At 33.5% G+C, this 19,275-nt stretch overlaps 1 protein-coding gene across 5 annotated transcripts in view; it reads right to left on the bottom strand.

The window, feature by feature from the left end:
- Positions 1-371: 371 nt before the first annotated feature.
- The window catches only part of EMC2 (ER membrane protein complex subunit 2), a 48,393-nt gene continuing 29,489 nt past the window's right edge, over positions 372-19,275 (bottom strand). Inside the window, exons 8-12 of one of the 5 annotated variants that reach the window (XM_059043511.2) lie at positions 16,218-16,299; positions 15,283-15,393; positions 12,929-13,033; positions 4,055-4,142; positions 372-543 (exon numbers count right to left, since the gene is read on the bottom strand). In XM_059043511.2, the coding sequence (XP_058899494.1) occupies positions 4,056-4,142; positions 12,929-13,033; positions 15,283-15,393; positions 16,218-16,299 (385 nt within the window). In that variant the 3' untranslated portion in view covers positions 372-543; position 4,055. Of the gene's footprint in view, positions 2,237-3,471; positions 4,143-12,928; positions 13,034-15,282; positions 15,394-16,217; positions 16,300-19,275 lie in introns of those variants that run through there. The other 4 variants (XM_067017999.1, XM_067018000.1, XM_059043510.2 and 1 more) reach the window with 4 other exon arrangements.

Below are 19,275 nucleotides of genomic sequence, written 5' to 3'. Positions count from 1 at the left end.
GAGCATATTTTAGTGTTAATAGGAAGAATCTAGTTGAAATAAAAAATAGAAGAGATAATGAAGAAAAAAATAGTTTAAGGACAAATGTGAAGAAAAGACGAAGTTTTGGAAAGTCAGGAAGGGAGTGTGGCAAATTCATGAAGCTAAAGTATGGCTAAAGCATAAAAAATGAGGAAGACAGTGGTGGGAAATAGCTCAGAAAAGGGTAGGGACAATTTTTTTTACTCTAAGAGGAAAAGAGGTGAATTTGGGCACAAGAATGTCATAATGGGTATGTTTTTATCTCATGACTTCTCTTTTTCTCTGTGAAACAGTAAGAGAGCTATGTTAGTTAACTAGGGCTGCCTTAATAAAGTACACAGAGGACTGGGTGTCTTAAAACAACAGAAATTTATTTCATCACAGTTCTAAAGGCCAGAAGTCCAAGATCAAGGTGTCAGCAGGGTTGGTTTCTTCGGAGGAAACACTCCTTGTCTTGTAGATGTACATCTTCTCTTCATCTTCTCATGGTCCTTCCGCTGTATGTCTGTGTCCTAATCTCTCCTTATAAAGATATCAATCATATTGGATTAGGACTCACCAATATGACCTAATTTTACTTAACGACCACTTTAAAGACTCAATCTCCAAATAAAGTCACATTCAGAGGCACCAAGGGTTAGAACTTCAAATATGAAATTTTGGGGAAGACAAAATTCAGCCTATAAAAGAGGTTACTTGCCAAGAAAGAGAAGAGAGATAGCATAAATTAGAGGTTCAAAGTGAAAGAGGTTTGAAATAGTTCTAAATAGTTTGAAATACTTCTCACATTAGCTATAAATGAAGTAACATCTTTAATGGTAATTTTGTTTAAATTCAATTTAATTAAAAATGAAATTCTGACTTCATTATTCCATTAAAAAATTCTTTTACAAGCCAGAAAATCTGAATTCTAGTCCTTGCTCTGCTAATAAGCAATGTCCCTTAGATATATCTGGCTCTCATTTTTGTCAAGGAACAACCTATCAGAGACTAGACATATGTCTTAGGATATGCTAGAAGGAGCACTGACTTGGGAATGCCTGACATCCTGGTCCAAATTAACTGCTCTGTCACGGAACAGCTTAATTTCTCAGAACCTCACTTCTTCATCCTAAAATGGAGAACAACTAAATCTCTCTAAAGTTCCTCCTACACTCCTACTATAGTTCTTTGAATTTAAAGAAGTTACTTTGAGAATAAAGGGATTATAGCATTAAAGAAAAAAAATTCTTCTAAACATTTGATAATAAAAATTGTATGCTTCCAGCATATTGAAACATTGATTTTCCATTTCAATTTTTTCTACATCCTCCTCTGTTCCCAAATCAATATTATTCTTATGATTAAAGACATTCTAAATATGCCTTTTTCTCACCTTTGTTGGCTTAAATACTAGGTGCTGAGTTGGAACAAGATACTACTTCTTTTGTTACATGTAATTATCTACTTAATTTTAAATCATTAAATTCTAAAATAGCATCCCTAGCATGTCTAAGAGTTTTGCATCTTAAAAAAAAAGCTGAATGATGGATATATTAGTCAGAAACATATATGGCTAAAGTAACAAAAAATAAAAACAATGGCTTAACAATCAAGAGTTTATTTTTCTCATGTAGTTAGTGCAGAAGCTGGCAATTGCTCTTGTTGGTTCAGGTGTTCAACCCATCAGCGACCCAGGCTCCCAGTAATCTTTCTACAGAACTATCTCTGAAATACAGCTTTCATTCTCATATTTGTTATTTCATGCTTGTAAGATGGCTATTATACCTCCAGGCTTGTTGTTGGCATTCATGGCCAGAAGAGGCAAAAAGCCTCAGCTCACAAAACTTTGACTTTTTAATTTGAGAAAAAGGCCCTTCCTCACAGCTTCTGTTCATTTCATTAGCCCTAATTAGGCCACATGCCCAGATTTTGGATATTTGCACTTTCAAATATGGTGGCCATGAGTCACATGCAGCTATTAAAATTAAAATTAAATTAAAAATTCAATTTCTTGGTTGTCCTGGCTACATTTCAAGTGCTTAATAGCCACATACAGCTGGTGGCTACCACATTAGGTAGCACAAATATGGAATATTTCCTTCAATGCAAGAAGTTCTGCCTTGGCATATCACGGACCATATGGAATGAAACCACTTCTGTTTTAAATCAATCATGATACTTCCCTTGGGGCTGAGGGTAAGGTCCAAACCTGGAATAACAGGGATCTGTGCTCCTATTTGAACAATATAGGATACTGTTAACAAGGAAGAAGGAGGTAAAAGCAGTTGGGTGGGCAATTGTCTGCCACAGTGAGATTATCACTATATATAACTGAAGTTTATAAATTATTACACATTAACAATGTACTTAATAAATAAAAAATTCCTGGCAAGGAGGTATTAAAATTAGAAAAAATAAAGTGAAACTAAAGGCTGACAGTTATAAGGGACACTAAATTACTTATTACACAAATATTGTGAAAGTAAACACTACTCTAGTGACTCATGGGAGGAGATTAAAGGGAAGAAAGGTAGTGGAATAATATGTGGGCACTATTTTCTTTATAGCAAACAAATCTGAAATGTCTAATTATGTTGAAAATGGTCACTAAATTCATGGGCAAAAACAGTGTATCTTGTGATAATAATTATTAATTTATAAGAATTATCTTCATATGGGAAGAGTTATTTCACATCTGCCCATTACTCAGGGCAAAATAAAATGAAAACAACTGCAAGATGAAAGAATTAGACTAGATGTGGAGAATAATTTACTAACAGAATAACTCAAAAGGTTAAAAAGCTGATACTGACAATAGTTTCCTTCCTTAAGACTTCCAGGTTTTCAATTCTTCCATGATCTCCAATTTGCACAAATAAAGCAATAATAAGCATGCCAGAGTCTCTGTATTATGCTGGTAATTAATTAAAATTTATATATGTATTTCTATATGTAATATAGAAGTTATGTATATAAATCACAAACTAATACTAACAATATTTGCCCTGAATGAACAAATGCCTATTTTAAAAACTGATGTGTCTGAATAAAGTGGCTAACTCTCAAAGTTCTTTCTATTCTATTGCAAAACATGCAAAATACTGCTAAAGGTAGTGTAATGGTTGTTCACTATGAAAAGAGAAAAAAAAGGAAGAAGAAATTCTAATTATTACTGAGGAGTAATGAGACACGAGAATTGTAAAAATTCTGCTTCTAAAGACAGTTTAGATTTTCTTATTTTTCCCTGAAGTAAAAATAACTAAGCCACTGAAACCCCTTTCATCCCTATTATCTATGCTCTCTAAAAATTATGCCTTTTACATAGGGTTGAAAGTTGGATAAAAATAACTTTCATAAGGGTTAAATTTGAATATTGTAACATACATGAACCTTAAACCATTTTATAGGTTAAAAAAATCTGTTATGTCCCATAGCAAAATAAAATTTTATAAAAAGATAGTGCTGAACTTTGGAGAATGATATATTTTAATCAAGATTTATCAGAATAACATAACAACATATAAAATAATAGCCCACTGGAATACAGAGCGAAACCCAACCTGATGCTATAAAAAGAATGAAAATAATTTGCCAGCATTTTGTTTCTGTCACCTATATAGGCTATGTATTTCCTATCACAAATAAAAAGGAGTTAACTAAAAATTGAGTTCTAAAACAATATAATCACTCACTATTTGAGTATAACAAAAAGAATCTAGAATTTTCATATGCAAGTTTAATAAATCATCAGTTTATTTAACAAGGTTATTTCTATATCAGATTATGGTTTAAAAGGAGTTATATATGTATGATATGGAAAGAATGATGTACAATCAGTAAGAATCTTATCAAATCTCTCTTCCATGGGCTTTCCCCAACTTCCTGCTTAGCAATAAATGGCATTTTTAGGTTTATATAAACACATTCCTTACAACTGCCTTCTTAGCAGAAAATCAGTGTATAAATAGCACTGGGTATCTAGTAAATAAATCACAAACCAGTGAGCTCAATTTTACAGTTGTGAAATGTAATGTGAAAGAGTTTTTGAAACCTTAAGACTGGGTGATCTGCAGTGTTTCCAGCATGTCTTCGACTGCCTTGAGAGAGTATTTGGTTTCCTTCTTACTTCGACCTGCAAACTAATTTTTAGAAAATGCAATTAGGCTCAATTTCAGTGGCAGGTTCAAAATCACAGTCTTACTTTCAAATTGTTAGAGAGTTAACATTATCTATTTTATCACTAGCATGAAATCAGATATATTCTTTTTCTTCAATAAAAAACAAAATTTGGGTTTTAAGGACATTTTCATTAAGGTTTCATCTTCAACTGATGTATATAAAAACTTCTGTGTGAAATTGGCCAGTTTAAATGTTTAAGTAGTATGATAACCTATAAAAACATTAATATGATTTTCAAATTGTACTCCCTCTTCAGACCAGAAAAGCTTTATGAAATAAAAAGCATAATTTAGAAATGAAATTTAGCTTATATTTATGTGGGAATGTGGACTACTTGTGTGGCCTCTAATCAACTTTTTACAATTTCAAACAAAGGTAAAATACAAACGTAAAGAAGTTTTATCAAACATTTTAGACTTGCAAGAATTCTCTAAAACTTCTTATAGTGGGCTGTAATTTTTAAAAATTTCCCAGATTTATTAGTTGACTAGATAATATGTTTCTGCAGCAAAAACCTATCAAGTAAAACTCTATGCTATATATTAAACGTTTTAAAATATACATTTCTAGTTTATTAAGTCATAATTTATTTTATAATACCAAATTGGGATTGGATTTTACAATAAAAACAAAACATAGTGTATTAAATACTATCTTTGTACATTTAAAAGCAAATTCATGCGTATTAAATTCAATATAGTGCATGATAAGTGGGGAACACTGTTGAATACCCCATGCTGATTTCAAAATGAGTTTTCTAACTAGACTGACAATTCCCATCATTTATCAGTTTGACTTAACACTACAGATTTACTAGGTAAGTATGTATTCCTTGTAAAGGCAGGGGAAGGTTTATTATAACTATACTACCTGTTTTTCCCCTGGCTAAAGTATTAACATTTTCTATTAGCAACATACAGTATTTTCAAGTTGACATCTAAGCACTCAGTATACTTTCAAGTGACTGATCTTTCCTTCAAATACCAATGCTGTCTTAGGTACTTAGTACTTGATTTATGATGTGTTCCTTCTCTTTTGTAATTAACTTAATTTGGCAAACTTCTTGTGACCTGTTGAGAAAGATTAAGTGATCAAGCACAGGTAACATCATAGAAGCAATAGGCTTCAGGAATTGGTAACCTGCCTCTGACCTCTCTGGCTGCAGCTTAACATTATGATTCTCCTATTTCCTAAACCATTAGCTTCTGTGGTTGAATCTTGATTCGATAGAGTAACTAAAGGGGATTTCTAGAGGAAATGCCAGGGAAAGAGAAAAGCTTCTTGTAAGAATCAAGATCACTTTGCCTTTCATAAGACATTATTAATTTAAGGAATTCAAACGCTGAATATACAGGACATAATTTAAAAATATGGCAATAGCAACACCACATTTAAAACTCTGCCGTTTCATAATTTCCCTTGGTGAGTAAAGCATGTGGAGTGTGCTTATTACTCCTATTACCCAGTTAATAGAGTCACTTTCACAAGGACTTACCAAGAACAGAAAGCCTTTTCTTTTACCACTGCCTACCCAAAGTAAACAGGAATTGTCCTAATCAGATACTTAAAGGTCTAATTCTAAGAAAAAGCTTTTGATGGGTTGGGGGAAGGGGTACAAAACAGGACACCTAATTTTTTAAATGGAAAACAAAAATGAAGAATTTGTGTAGCACTGAAGTCATAGTAAGTATTTTAAAATATAGCATTTTTCTTAATTTGTATTTAAATGTAATAAAAATAATAATAAATACAAATTTGTGATTTTTAAAATTAGCTAATTTTAGAAAACCACCTAAGATTGTGTATCAACACTACTGACAACCAGTGCAATTTAGAATAAACCAAACTAACGTGTCAGAACAAATAAAAAGGAAGTTGGAAATATAAATCTATCACTTCAAATTTTACCTGACATGCAATTATTTTGTCTATTCTAGAATTATATGGCAATTTAACTGATTAAGCCGGAATCCTATTTTTCCCTCAAATCATGATTTAATTTTCTATTTCCCAAAAGGATAGTAACAGAATCACCTCTGCAATCACAAATAACATATGGATCACTAGCACAGACGAATTTAACAGAGTACCAGAGAAGCATTTATCTGGAAAATTACTGTGAGTAGGTTCACATTAAAGTTTTTCATGAGCATTAATCAAACTTGCCTGCCTCTACTGAACATGCTAAACCAATTACCTAATTGAAGAGCAAGTAGTAGCCATATTTTGTTTCATTATTAAGTAGAAACAAAGACAGAAAGCAGTTCTTAACATCTCATTTTCTCTAATTTTTAAATGCCTAGAAAAACATTACAATAAGGAATACTTATTATACACTTTATACTTGTTTATATGCCTAGACATATCATAAAGTTCTCAATTAGATCCCAGAGATTACTAAAATGTCAATCTCTGAAAATTATACTTTTCCACATTAATCACAAATTCTGCATTTTTATTTTTCATATAGATTTTGCTTAAGTAAACTTTTTTCATAATTTCCTGATGGATCTTAAAGAAAACGAACCAGAAAACCACTCAAATAATAAAAAATTGCTTATCAAATTCAAAGGTCAATGATTTACCCATTGTGATAACTGGAGTAAGTTGGGCTAAAATTCACAAATTTACACAGTTTGTGGAAAATAATATGGGTGGACAAAGTAATAAGATAAATAATATGGAGAAGTAGATGGATGAATCTCAGAAACATGCTGAGTGAAAGAAGCAATGCACAAAAGAGTAATAATCTATGATCTCATTTATATAACAAAGTTCTACTACAGGTAAAACTAATTTATAATGATGAAAATCAAATCAGTGCTAGTCTGCAGTGTGGAATGGGGCTGACTACAAAGTGGCAGAAGGGAACTTTCTGGGGTGATGGAAACTGTTATGTCTTGAATGGGGTAGTGGTGAGAGAGGAGTATACATTTGTCAAAACTCAACTGTACATTTAAAATGTGTGCATTTTACTGTATGTAAACTATACCTCAATAAAGTAGATAAAAAGAAAAAGGCAAAATAAACAAAAACAGAAGGATGGAACTATGGAATTATACAAAAATGTAATAAACAGCCAAATGACCACATATTTCTCTTCCGATTGAGAGGTGAAATATTATATCCCCTGTATCTGGGTTGACCACATGACTTGTTTTGCTCAATGGAATATTAGCAATATGTGACACAACCAGAGGCTCAAAACACCCTTGGGCACTGGAGATTGCCTGTTTGCTGCTCCTGGAACCCTGAAACCATCATGTGACTAAGTCCAAGTTAGCTCACCAAATGAGAAATACAAGGCCCAGCACCCCCAGCTGACAGAGAGCCAAACTTCAGACATTTAAGTGAGGCCATCAACCACTAGCATAGAGCAGAAAAAAAATAAGTCCACTATAGACCTGTAGAATTACTCAACTGAGCGCAAGCCTACATGATACCTACAGATTCATAAGCAAATAAGTCATTATTTTAAACCACTATTTAGCAAAAGGCAATAGATACAAATATTTATGAAATCTGATTCACATGAAGAAAACCACCAACTTCTGTAGAAAAAGCATAGAGATGAAAATTTCAAAAGCACCAAAAGATTTTATTAAAAACCCATTACTGGGACTTCCTTGGTGGTCCAGTGGTTAAGACTCTGTGCTTCTATTGCAGGCGGAATAGGTTCGATCCCGGGTTAGGGAACTAAGATCCTGCATGCTGCGCAGCACAGCCAAACAAAAACAAACAAAAAAAAAGTTACTAGTGTCTAGAGGCAAAAAGAAATTTTGCATGATGGGTGATTCCTAATTGATAGGTATTTTAGGCTGCTATACAGAAACCTGACATTATCAACTGAGGGATGTTATCTTTTTGGAGTGGTATCCAAGATGACAGAAACTTACAAAAATTCCTTATACTATCCTTTCCCTTAGAGTCAAGAAAAGGCAAATCATACCTTTAGGAAAGATGTGTAAAACATCACTGGGTACTATGGAGTTTATGGTGCCAAAGTCAAAGACTGAAGAGCACAGATGATATTCTCAGAGCTCTTTCCAAAAAACACTGAGACTCTACAAAATAAGTCTATGAAAAGAGAATGGATCTAATAAGACAATTTTTAAAAATTTGTTTAAAGAGAATGGCAGGGAGGGAAAATATTACTAATGAATAGGGTTTGGATATATGAACAATGGCTTAAAATATTGAAATAATGGATTCATGTCTAATGGTAAAGTGCATCTCATATGGCAGGGAAGGGCATGCTTGCCTGGTCTTGCATTACTGAAGAGACAGTGAAAAAGAGGAAAAACAAACAAAATGAAACTCTAAATTTAGTTACTATGGAGAGCTTTGGATCTGAAATGAAAAGGGAAACAAATGAGGGTAGGATATCACTTGTTCACACGAGAAAATAACTAAGAAGGGAGTTGGAAACTATAATTACAGTTTAAGAAACATTTATACCCGACATCTCTTTATAAAGGCAGTATATTGTGGCCATTAAGAGCATCAAACTTGGAGTCAGGCTGCCTAGGTTTGAAAACCGCTCTGTCATTAACCAGTTATAGCACCTTGGAGAAAGTTATTTAATCTTTCATGCCTTAATTTTCCTCATTTGTAAAACAGGAAAAGTACCTACCTTCTAATAAATTTTCTGTTTGCTATTATAACTGTTATTGTTGTTACTGCTACTTTAATTGCAATAAAAATGGCAGACATAATAAAGTGAACTTACAGCATGCAATTAGTAAACACAATATAATGTGTATTACTGTGATCTGGTAAAAAGTATGTATCAACTCTAATACTCAGACAACTTTTATTACGTCCATCTTGCAAATGAAAAGCTAGGCCCAGAGATGATATGTAATTTCTCCATGGCCACATGTCAGAGCCAAACTTGGAAGCCAGACGATACAGCCCGAGCGTCTGTGTTCTCTCTCAACTATTATAGGGTAGCAGCTTCCACAGAATGGGACTCATGACAGAATACAGAGATAGAAACACTGGAAAGCTACGTAGGGGGGAAAGAGATCTCTATTTTCACATAATACATAAAAATCGGTTCCAAATGGATTGTGGATCTAAATGTGAAAAGTAGAAGTAAAAAAACTCCAAAGACACACAAGATTATCTTTATGACCATCAGTAGCAAATGATTTCTTAAACAGAACATAAAAGCACAAACCATACAGGAAATGAACGATTAGGGTGAAGATAATCTTCAAAACTTTCCTCATCAAAATCATTTGAGAGTGACTGCAACTAAGGAGTTAAAAAGATCTGCTACACATATAATGAACAAAGGGCCCATAATCAAAAAATTAAAAAACAAAATAAAAAGTCATAAACCAATGAAAAACATAGATTTCATGAAAGAAGATATCCAAACAGCCAATAAACATATGAAAATGTGTTCAACCTCACTGGTCATCAGGAAGATACAAAATAAAACCATGGGGGTTCCCTGGTGGCTCAGTGGTTGAGAATCCGCCTGCCAATGCAGGGGACACGGGTTGGTGCCCCGGTCCAGGAAGATCCCACATGCCGTGGAGCGGCTGGGCCCGTGAGCCATGGCCACTGAACCTGTGCGTCCAGAGCCTGTGCTCCGCAACGGGAGAGGCCACAACAGTGAGAGGCCCACGTACCACAAAAACAAAAACAAAAAACAAGATAAAACCATGAAGATACCACTACACATACACCCAGAATGACTATAATTACAAAAACTGACAGAAGGACGTGTTGGTGAAAATGTGGAACTATGAGAACTCACTGCTGGTGCGACTATAAACAAGTAATCTGAAAAATCAGCTTTATCTACTTCAGTTAGATATATGTACATCCTATGACCCAGTATTTCCACTCAAAGGTATACACCCCTAAGAAATACATGTACATATACACCAAGACACTTGTACAGCAATATCAGTATACTATTATTCATAACAGTCCCAAACAGGAAATAATCCAAATGCCTATCAACAACTGAATAAAGGGGCTTCCCTGGTGGCACAGTGGTTGAGAATCCACCTGCCAATGCAGGGGACACGGGTTTGAGCCCTGGTCCGGGAAGATCCCACATGCCGCGGAGCAGCTAGGCCCGTGAGCCATGGCCGCTTAGCCTGTTCCTTCGGGAGCCTGTGCTCCGCAACGGAAGAGGCCACAACAGTAAGAGGCCCATGTACCACCAAAAAAAAAAAAAAAAAATTGATTTTAGAAATATAGTCATGGCATGTCGAAAAAAGCACTCTCTGAGCAGCTAGTTGTTTCTCAAAAATATCTTAAAAACAATGATGTCGTTTGCATACTATTATTTTCATATTATCCAAGTCTTATTTCTAAATCACAAACTACCCCTCCCTTCCTCACTACCCCTCCCTCCCTCGCAACCCCCAACCCCCAAGCCTACTCTGTGGAACCCCTCGAGTCATCTCAAACTCCATTTGAAGAAGCACAGCCTAGCCAATATTTATAAATATTCGACTTGCAATATGCCAACAGAACCAACATTCTCTATTATATATAATAAAACTACACAAAAGTGACTAAATGGTGTGCTCACAGGACACTGAATTGTTTTAATCTCCCCAACCAGGAGTACAAAAACAAAGAAACAAATAGCACCAAAACTAAGACCAAAATAAGAGGAAACAAACTCAACAAAGACATCTTTCAAAAAAAACTATATTGCAGGCAATCCTTCAAAACCCTAGAAGGTTGTTATACCACCAACAGTAGCAGGACCTACAAAAGCTCAACAGCTATGTGGTAGGCACTACAGGATGTAAAAGAGGACAACCTACTACTCTATAAGCCACCTAAGTAAAAAAAGTATGAACTGATGCATTTGCAAATGGCTTGCAAAACTAGGACAGTCTCATAGGCTCCAAATCAAAGTATAAAAAACTGCATGCAAACGTGATATTAAACAAATCTAACAGTCTAAGACCTCAAAGTCTCTGAATTATCCAGCAAAGACCCTCTTCCAAAAGGAAAAAAACCTCACACTGAAAGAAAACTATAGAAATTGAAACCAAATTTAACAGGGCAGAAACACTGGGGTTAAGAGGGAGAGATGGTTCGATAAGGGGAGAAGGGGAGGGTGGGAGGTAGTGATGCCCAGAAGCAGAAAATCCCAGAAGAAAAAACAACAACAACAAAATGTAATATTTAAAACTGAGAACACCACCTCAAAATTCAAGATCTGTAGACCCATAGGGATAGAACACAGAGAAGCCTGCAGCCAGAAAAATCATTCTGAACCTGACCTAGTTCTAATAAAGACTGGATATATAGAGAGGTCATATTTGAGTTCTCTGTAACAAAGAAGAGGAAACATAAAGGTCAAGCTGGGAAAGTTATGCTGTTCTATCTCTGACTCCCCTAAGACAGTAAAAACCACCTCCTAACAGCTCAGAAAAATTATCTTATTTAAATGCAGAGAATAGAAAAAAAAGAATTAACTCCATAAGAAAATTACTACCAGAAAAAAAGAAGAAAATAAAATACAGAAAATGACAGAAGGATTTGAAAAAAAAATGAATGATAAAAGGAAGTGCGAAAGGAGATCTAATAAACTTATAGTTGGAGACCTGAAAAAGAAAACTTAAGGAATCAAGCAAAAAAAATTCAAAATCATAATTCTAAAAGCAACTTTTCTCAAATTAAAAGAGGACTGAATCCAAAGATTAAAAAGGTCTGGGCTTCCCTGGTGGCTCAGTGGTTGGGAGTCCACCTGCCAATGCAGGGGACACGGGTTCATGCCGCAGTCTGGGAAGATCCCACATGCCACGAAGTGGCTAGGCCCGTGAGCCATGGTGGCTGAGCCTGTGCTCCGCAACGGAAGAGGCCACAAGAGTGAGAGGCCCGCGTACCGCAAAAAAAAAAAAAAAAAAAAAAAAAAAAAGGTCTATAGTGTATTTGGGAAGACTGACCCAAGAATATCAACAAAACATTATCATAGTGAAACTATTGGATTTTAAACATAAAGAAAAAATTCCTTTGAGCAACCAGACAAAAAGTGCAAGTCACTTATTAGAGAAAGAAAATCAGGATGGCATGAAACTCGTTGACAGCAATATTTTATCCTAAAAACAAAACAAAACAAAAATAGGAACAATATGCTTAATACTTAGGTAAATGTATTTAAAAGCAAAGGATATATAAAAAGTCAAATTGTCCTTCAAATATAAAGACTACAGACAGATAAGTTACAAACATGAAAGATGTAAGAAGATGAGTTTTTCCATGAGTCTTTCGTGAAGAATCTCCTAGGGATGAGCTTCAATAAACTAAAAAATGAGGGGAGATGTTTTAGATAAGATCTGACTATAAACAGAGTACATAAACTTTGCTATATAGTCTTGTTAGTTTACTTTCAGGATTTTCTTCCTCTTTTTTATTATTTGAGATATCTCTGATTAATAATACACTCACATACCCAATCTGCCTCTGAAATACATCATGAAATTTATCCTTTATGGATTTTTACAATTACTTTTTTTTATTTGCCAAATGTAGAACTACTGAGATGATAAGGCTCATTACAGGATCATAATAGTAACAGACTCCTTTTGAGGAAAAAAAAAAGGATCCTACAAGCTAATTCTACACAGTTAAAATATTTGATAAAGACACAAAAGCACAAAAGTTCAATGATAGACATCTAGCTTTGTAGTTTGTAGAAACATAAACAACTAAGAAATACATTAACTGACCTATGTCATAATATAAAATTATCAATACTAACCTGATAAGCTCTGTTTATTTGACTAGCTGCCCAACTAGCATATTTCATGTTGTCCTTTTTTGTTTTTGCACTTGCTTTTGGATTAGAAGCAATATGACTTGCAGACTAAGAACAAAAAAGAAACATCAAAAACAATACTCCTTTGATGTAGCCAAGACAATCAAAAACATGTAAGGGTCATAATTGCAATGGGCTGATAATAAAGAGTTTTTAAAAACTGTACCAATACAATTTTTAAAATAAAATAAAACTGAATGAAATTAGTGTTTACAAATGAAAATATATTTTAAAATGGAGAATAATCCACGGTAGTAGGAAGAGAAAGGATATCTTAAATAATATCTAAAATTATTTTATTAGTTACCTACCACAGCCCTTGAAGGTAACATTCCATCATCACTTAAATACTGTAGGATATTACTGGTGCTATTTCTTATTACTGAATTACTTCAACTTTTCTATGTCAGAATTATAGAATTACTGAATAATGATATAAGGAACCTCAAAAATAATTTAGTCTAACTTCCTACATTAACAGGTGAAAAAAAAAATTAAGTCCAATAGGAGTGAACTGACTTAACCAAAGTAAGTTAACGAAAGTCTTAGAAGTAGAAAGAGATCATCACTTCCAACCTATTTCTCTTTTCACTACACCTAGTTTCCAAACTATGTTCCATAGAACCAATTAGAGCCATCATCTCCTTTTAAAAGATATATTTAAACAAGGGATTGTTAAACTGGGATCCATGCAAGAATCTGCAGACGCTCAAAATCATATTCTTATTTTTAATTGTATGTATTTCTGGGGAGAGAAAGATACAAATTTTATCTTATGCTTAAATATATCTTATTCTTCAGAAGCTCTGTCCATGTGGTTTCTTTTATGCCTAGCCTGTGTTATATGCTTTTTCCTTTTGTCTCCTCCTCTGCCACTAAGGAATTTATATGCCAAAATCTGACTGCAGTAGTTAAGAGAATGACTCTGGAGTCAACTGCCTGAGCTGGAATCCCAGCTCAATCATTTAGTAACTCTGTGTCCATCCTTGGGCAAATTAATCAGAACTCTCTGTGTCTTAGTTTCATTTTCTGTGAAATGGTAGTAGTAATAGTACCTTCTCAAATAGTTGATGTAAAGAGGTAATGATTTAAAATAAAAAAGAGAGCTCAGGGCTTCCCTGGTGGCGCAGTGGTTGAGAATCCGCCTGCCGATGCAGGGGACACGGGTTCGTGCCCTGGTCCGGGAAGATCCCACATGCCGCGGAGCGGCTGGGCCCGTGAGCTCTGGCCGCTGAGCCTGTGCTTCCGGAGCCTGTGCTCCGCAACGGGAGAGGCCACAACAGTGAGAGGCCCGTGTACCGGAAAAAAAAAAAAAAAAAAAAAAAAAAGAGAGCTCATAACAACACCTGACACATAAAGTGCTATGTATTTTTACTATTATTAATAATTTATTTATTTTTAAAAATAGTATTTATTTGGTAAAAGAGACACTGCTACCATACTGTACCTATAAGCTGCTACAACTGGCAATGGTAGAATCCAGGAAAAATTTTTTGAAATCCCTTTAATCTGTTTTCTAATTATATTTTGCCATTTCTTTGCTGAAAATTATTTCATTTACATTTCTTCCTGCCTCCATTTCTGCAATCAATTCTTTTCACTGAGCTCCAACAAAATATTCATCCAAAAGTCCATAAAAAGACTAGGATAAATTAAAATTTCAAAGAACTGGCCTATGAAAGAAGTTTATTTTTCTAGTCATTCTGACTGTAAAGAGGAGCTCATTTTATATAAATTTGAAGTTCATTAAATTCTTCCTCTATTTCCCATAGCTCTTATTAACTTTTTCCAAGCTCATCATTTAGCATACATAAACAAAAGAAATATTTAATTACATGTGTACTACAAACTGTTTTTCTATACCATAAAAATAGTTTTAATTTGGCATTAGAGATTTTATTTCTAATATGTCTTTTATAAACATAGTTTAAAAATATCTTATACAATTATAATTTAAGGTAAAAAATAAAATGTTGGGCATGAACCCAAAAATAACAAAACAATTAAGAAATACATAATATAGCTTTGTATCTGTTACTACTTAATTTCATAAAGGCAGATTTAAATTCTGATATAGTAAAAGATAATTGACAATGAAATGTCAAATAGCTGGGATATATTAACATTCAAAAATATAACCGCCTTACAACCTATTGCTCATAATTAACTAGAGGAAAAAAATCATATGCTTATCAATGAAATACAAAAAAAAAAAAGAGGGAAGTGATTAACTGGGACAGTTAATGGACTTTAAATGACATTTCATAAAATAACATTAAACATGCACCTCAACTCACCATGTAAAGTCCAAACAAAGCTCTCATATTTCTATTGTTCAGTTTCAATGCCTGTGCAAAATACTTTCTTGAAAGTTCAAGATTTTCAAGTCCACCTTGGGTATATTTAACCTGTTAAAAATTACAGAGTGCTGAAACCTGTTTATTTTACTACTTTGAAATATAGCATGTTTAATCATACCATAGGCATTAGTAATTGAAACAGATATTCTGTAAACAAATGCAAGATGTTAAAAGAATTCATCTTAAAGTTGTTAAAGCTAATCTAAACTTTAAAGCATAACCTACCCTCCAGAATCATTATATTCTATGAACATTAAGATCACTGAGTTTTTAAAATAAAAATATGCTGACAATATAAAAAAGCCAGTATAATTTCTATTTCAACTGCCTTCCAAATGCTTCACAACTTTATTTTCTATTACTAGCATTATAAATCTAGACTTCATACTGAATTGTCCTTTCCTAGTTGCACTGACATTCCTTAATAATGAAGTCCTTTTAACATTATAGGATTCAATTGTATTGCTATTCTTAATAGTTAATGAAATAAGATAAATACTTCCTACTTTCCAAAATACTGACCTTAATATGAATTTCCCAGAATATGGATGTAAAAATTATAATCACTGTAAATGCCTTAAAGGCCATTAAATGGTGATAACTGTGACATAATTCATAATTAGGAAAGAATAGAGTATGCAATTTAAAAAATACAAAGAATTTCACTATTTTAAATAAGTGCATTTAATTGAAAAGTCAGTATTTCCATTATAGTATTAAAAATTTTTTAATTTTACTCCTACAAATCAATTTTCATCACATCTTACATATTTATATACTTGCCTAACATTAAGGACATATTCTTAGTTCCATAATAATACCCAAAACCAACAAAAATAAAATCACACACAATTGTTTTTGAAAATACTTACTTCAGCATACTGCTGACAGTATAAGTGGTTGTGTGGATTAGTCATCATAAGCTCCTCTAAACAAAAGGCTGCTTTAGCATAGCTGAAAAACATCAAGGAGTTAATTTTAAAAGCCATAAATTTTATGTCAGTTACACCTTAAAATAATTTAAAAACAATTTTAGTGATATTACATATTTTATTCCCAAAATACTTTAAATACCTTTATTAATAAAGTACTTATCTTGAATTCATAAATACAAATATTTTTTAATGAAATGAATAAACAGAAGCTTAAATCCTAAAGCAGCCTGTGAACTATCAAGAGATACTACATTTTTCTTTTTTTCTTATGTATGTATATATGTATGTATGTATGTATGTATGGCGGCGTTGGGTCTTCATTGCAGTGCGCGGGCTTTCTCAATTTGAACCAAGCAGGGGTTACGCGGTGCGTGGGCTTCTCATTGCTGTGGCTTCTCTTGTTGTGGAGCATGGGCTCTAGGCGCGCAGGCTTCAGCAGTTGTGCCACGTGGCCTGAGCAGCTGTGGCTTGTGGGCTCTAGAGCACAGGCTCAGTAGTTGTGGCGCACAGGCTTAGTTGCTCCACAACGTGTGGGATCTTCCCGGTCCAGGGATCGAACCCGTGTCCCCTGCATTGGCAGGCGGATTCTTAACTACTGTGCCACCAGGGAAGTCCCGAGATATTAAATTTTTAAAACTGGGTCTCTAGGATGACATCCAAACATAATTAACAACACAGGCTTCAAGATCTTGGGTCAGGTTACATATAAAATAAGTTCTACAAGTCCACTGATCATTTAATAAAATATTCAAATAGCTAAAGTGTAATGAGGAAATAAACATTAAATATTCTCTATTCACGAAAAATCCTTTACAGACATATCCCACATATTCTATTACAAAGACTTTTCATTATTTAAGGTTATTGTCAAATACAAAATTATAATGAAGTTACGAATTTCTAAACCCATGAAAAACAGATCAAGTTAGTGGTTTTGATATGCACTCTACTACTATTTAATCATGTGGTAGAGAAACAAAATCTTTACTGAAAACCTAAGGAGAAAACTGCTGCAAAGGGCTCTGGAAAAATAGTTTTATACCACATGACTAGAATTCCCCTTAATGTATTTTATATGTTTAAGCCATGTGAATATCCTTCCTATTTACAGGAAATCCTAAAGAACACAGATGTTGTAAGATTTAGTCCCAGTGAGGAGGTTATGACATTACAACAGAAAAAGGCTACCTACAGTTATTTTTGACATTTGTCACCAATATAAAGGTATTTATTTTACACTAATGTCTGATATACTTAGTTTTCAAAATATATACGTTGCAGTTTCAAACATGTGAAATACTGACTAATAAAAGCTTTTATTAGGTGCTCATTATGTATCATGCACTTCTCTAGGTGTGTTACAAATATTAATTCATTTAATCCCACCAAAACCCTAGGAAGTAGGCAGACAGCCTACACTCTTAACCACAATGCATACTACCTATATACACTACACATCAGGATGAAAAATCGAGGTGGTGATGGTAGTGATGAACATGTCAACAGTAACATAAAAACAGGTACAGCAAACAAACCCAAAGGGCCAGAGGAACCAAAACCACCCTGCAGATTAGCCCCAAATCACAGCATTTTAAATTTATGAAGGACCTTATATATAATTCTCGTCAAAGATCATGCTGCTATTTAGCCCTTTTCATATTTATGCCCAAAACCTAGTATTGGTTCTTGACATATGATAGCTATATAATGAATGACTGAACAAATGACTGAATAAATGTCTAGAACAAAAGTATTGTGACTACCTATCTGGTATTTATTCATCATTGTGTAGAAGGGGAAGTCGTCTCTACCTTAAACACCCAGCTTCATCAGAAAGATAGTTCCCTTCTAAATGTGTTCCTTTATGGTAATGCCAAAAATTCATATTAATGCTAAGAATAAATGTTCTTAGAGATTTAAATGGGTTGAGCAAAATAGTGACTCTGATTCTTATACAGCATAATGTAAGATAAAATGGGCAGAGAAGAGTTCCTAATGAAAAATGAATGCCAAGTTATTTTTCTCAAAAATTATTTAATATCACATACAAGGAGGGGATATCTTCCCCTAATTTTACAAAATATAAAATCAAATTAATTTTGTGGATAAAGTATAGAATTAAATAAACTTAGAGCTGGAAGGAACGAGAAATGGTCTAATCTAGTTTTTCTCAGCCAGGGGTACACAAGAGTATTAAGCCATACAAAAGTGATTTGAGTGATGACTATTTTCTCAGTTCTCCGAAGATGGTACATAGCCAATACCACTGCAGATATATAAAGAAATTAATTCATTACATACAACTCATGAGACTAAGATTTAGAGAAGTAAAAATAATTGGAATCCATTTAAAATAGAATAACCACTATTATTACTACATTAGAGTCAGTAACTAAAGTTTTTGAAGTTCTTCTGTTCCTCACAAAAGCAAATGTATAGGTTACAGTATTTGTTGCTTGATTGCTTTATCAACATTATGATTTTTCCTTACAGGATTCTGATAATTCCCTTTGTTATAGAATTTTATAGTAAGGCTGTACCTACAATAATCACAATCATAATCAATCTTTACTAACTGCTCCTTGCTGATATAACATCTAGTTTTAACTACAAATCAAGTAAAAAAAATTCATTATCTTTGTTTAAGATACATAATTTTATTTGTAATATGTACTGTGGGGTTAAGGTATAAATCATGACTAATTTTTTATACTTAGAACAAGTGTCTCAATGTGATCAACTGGTGTGACATATACCACTAGAATAACTGTATCTAGAATTTATAAATCAGAAGCAAATTTAAATAAAAATAACTTAAAGAAATAAAAAAAGTATGTGGCAGAATTCTATATCCCCTTTTCTCTCTATAAAATCACTGAATAGACTTATATGAACAGTCTACTGTGGAAATTTATTTGGAGTAAAAAAGTCTACATCTAGATTAGCAATGCTGCCTGTGACTTACTATAACTATTAATATGAAGAAAAGAATGTC

This window comes from Kogia breviceps, chromosome 17, assembly GCF_026419965.1.
Source record: "Kogia breviceps isolate mKogBre1 chromosome 17, mKogBre1 haplotype 1, whole genome shotgun sequence".
NCBI classification, from domain to species: domain Eukaryota; kingdom Metazoa; phylum Chordata; class Mammalia; order Artiodactyla; family Physeteridae; genus Kogia; species Kogia breviceps.
This window is presented reverse-complemented; position numbering and strand designations above follow the sequence as displayed.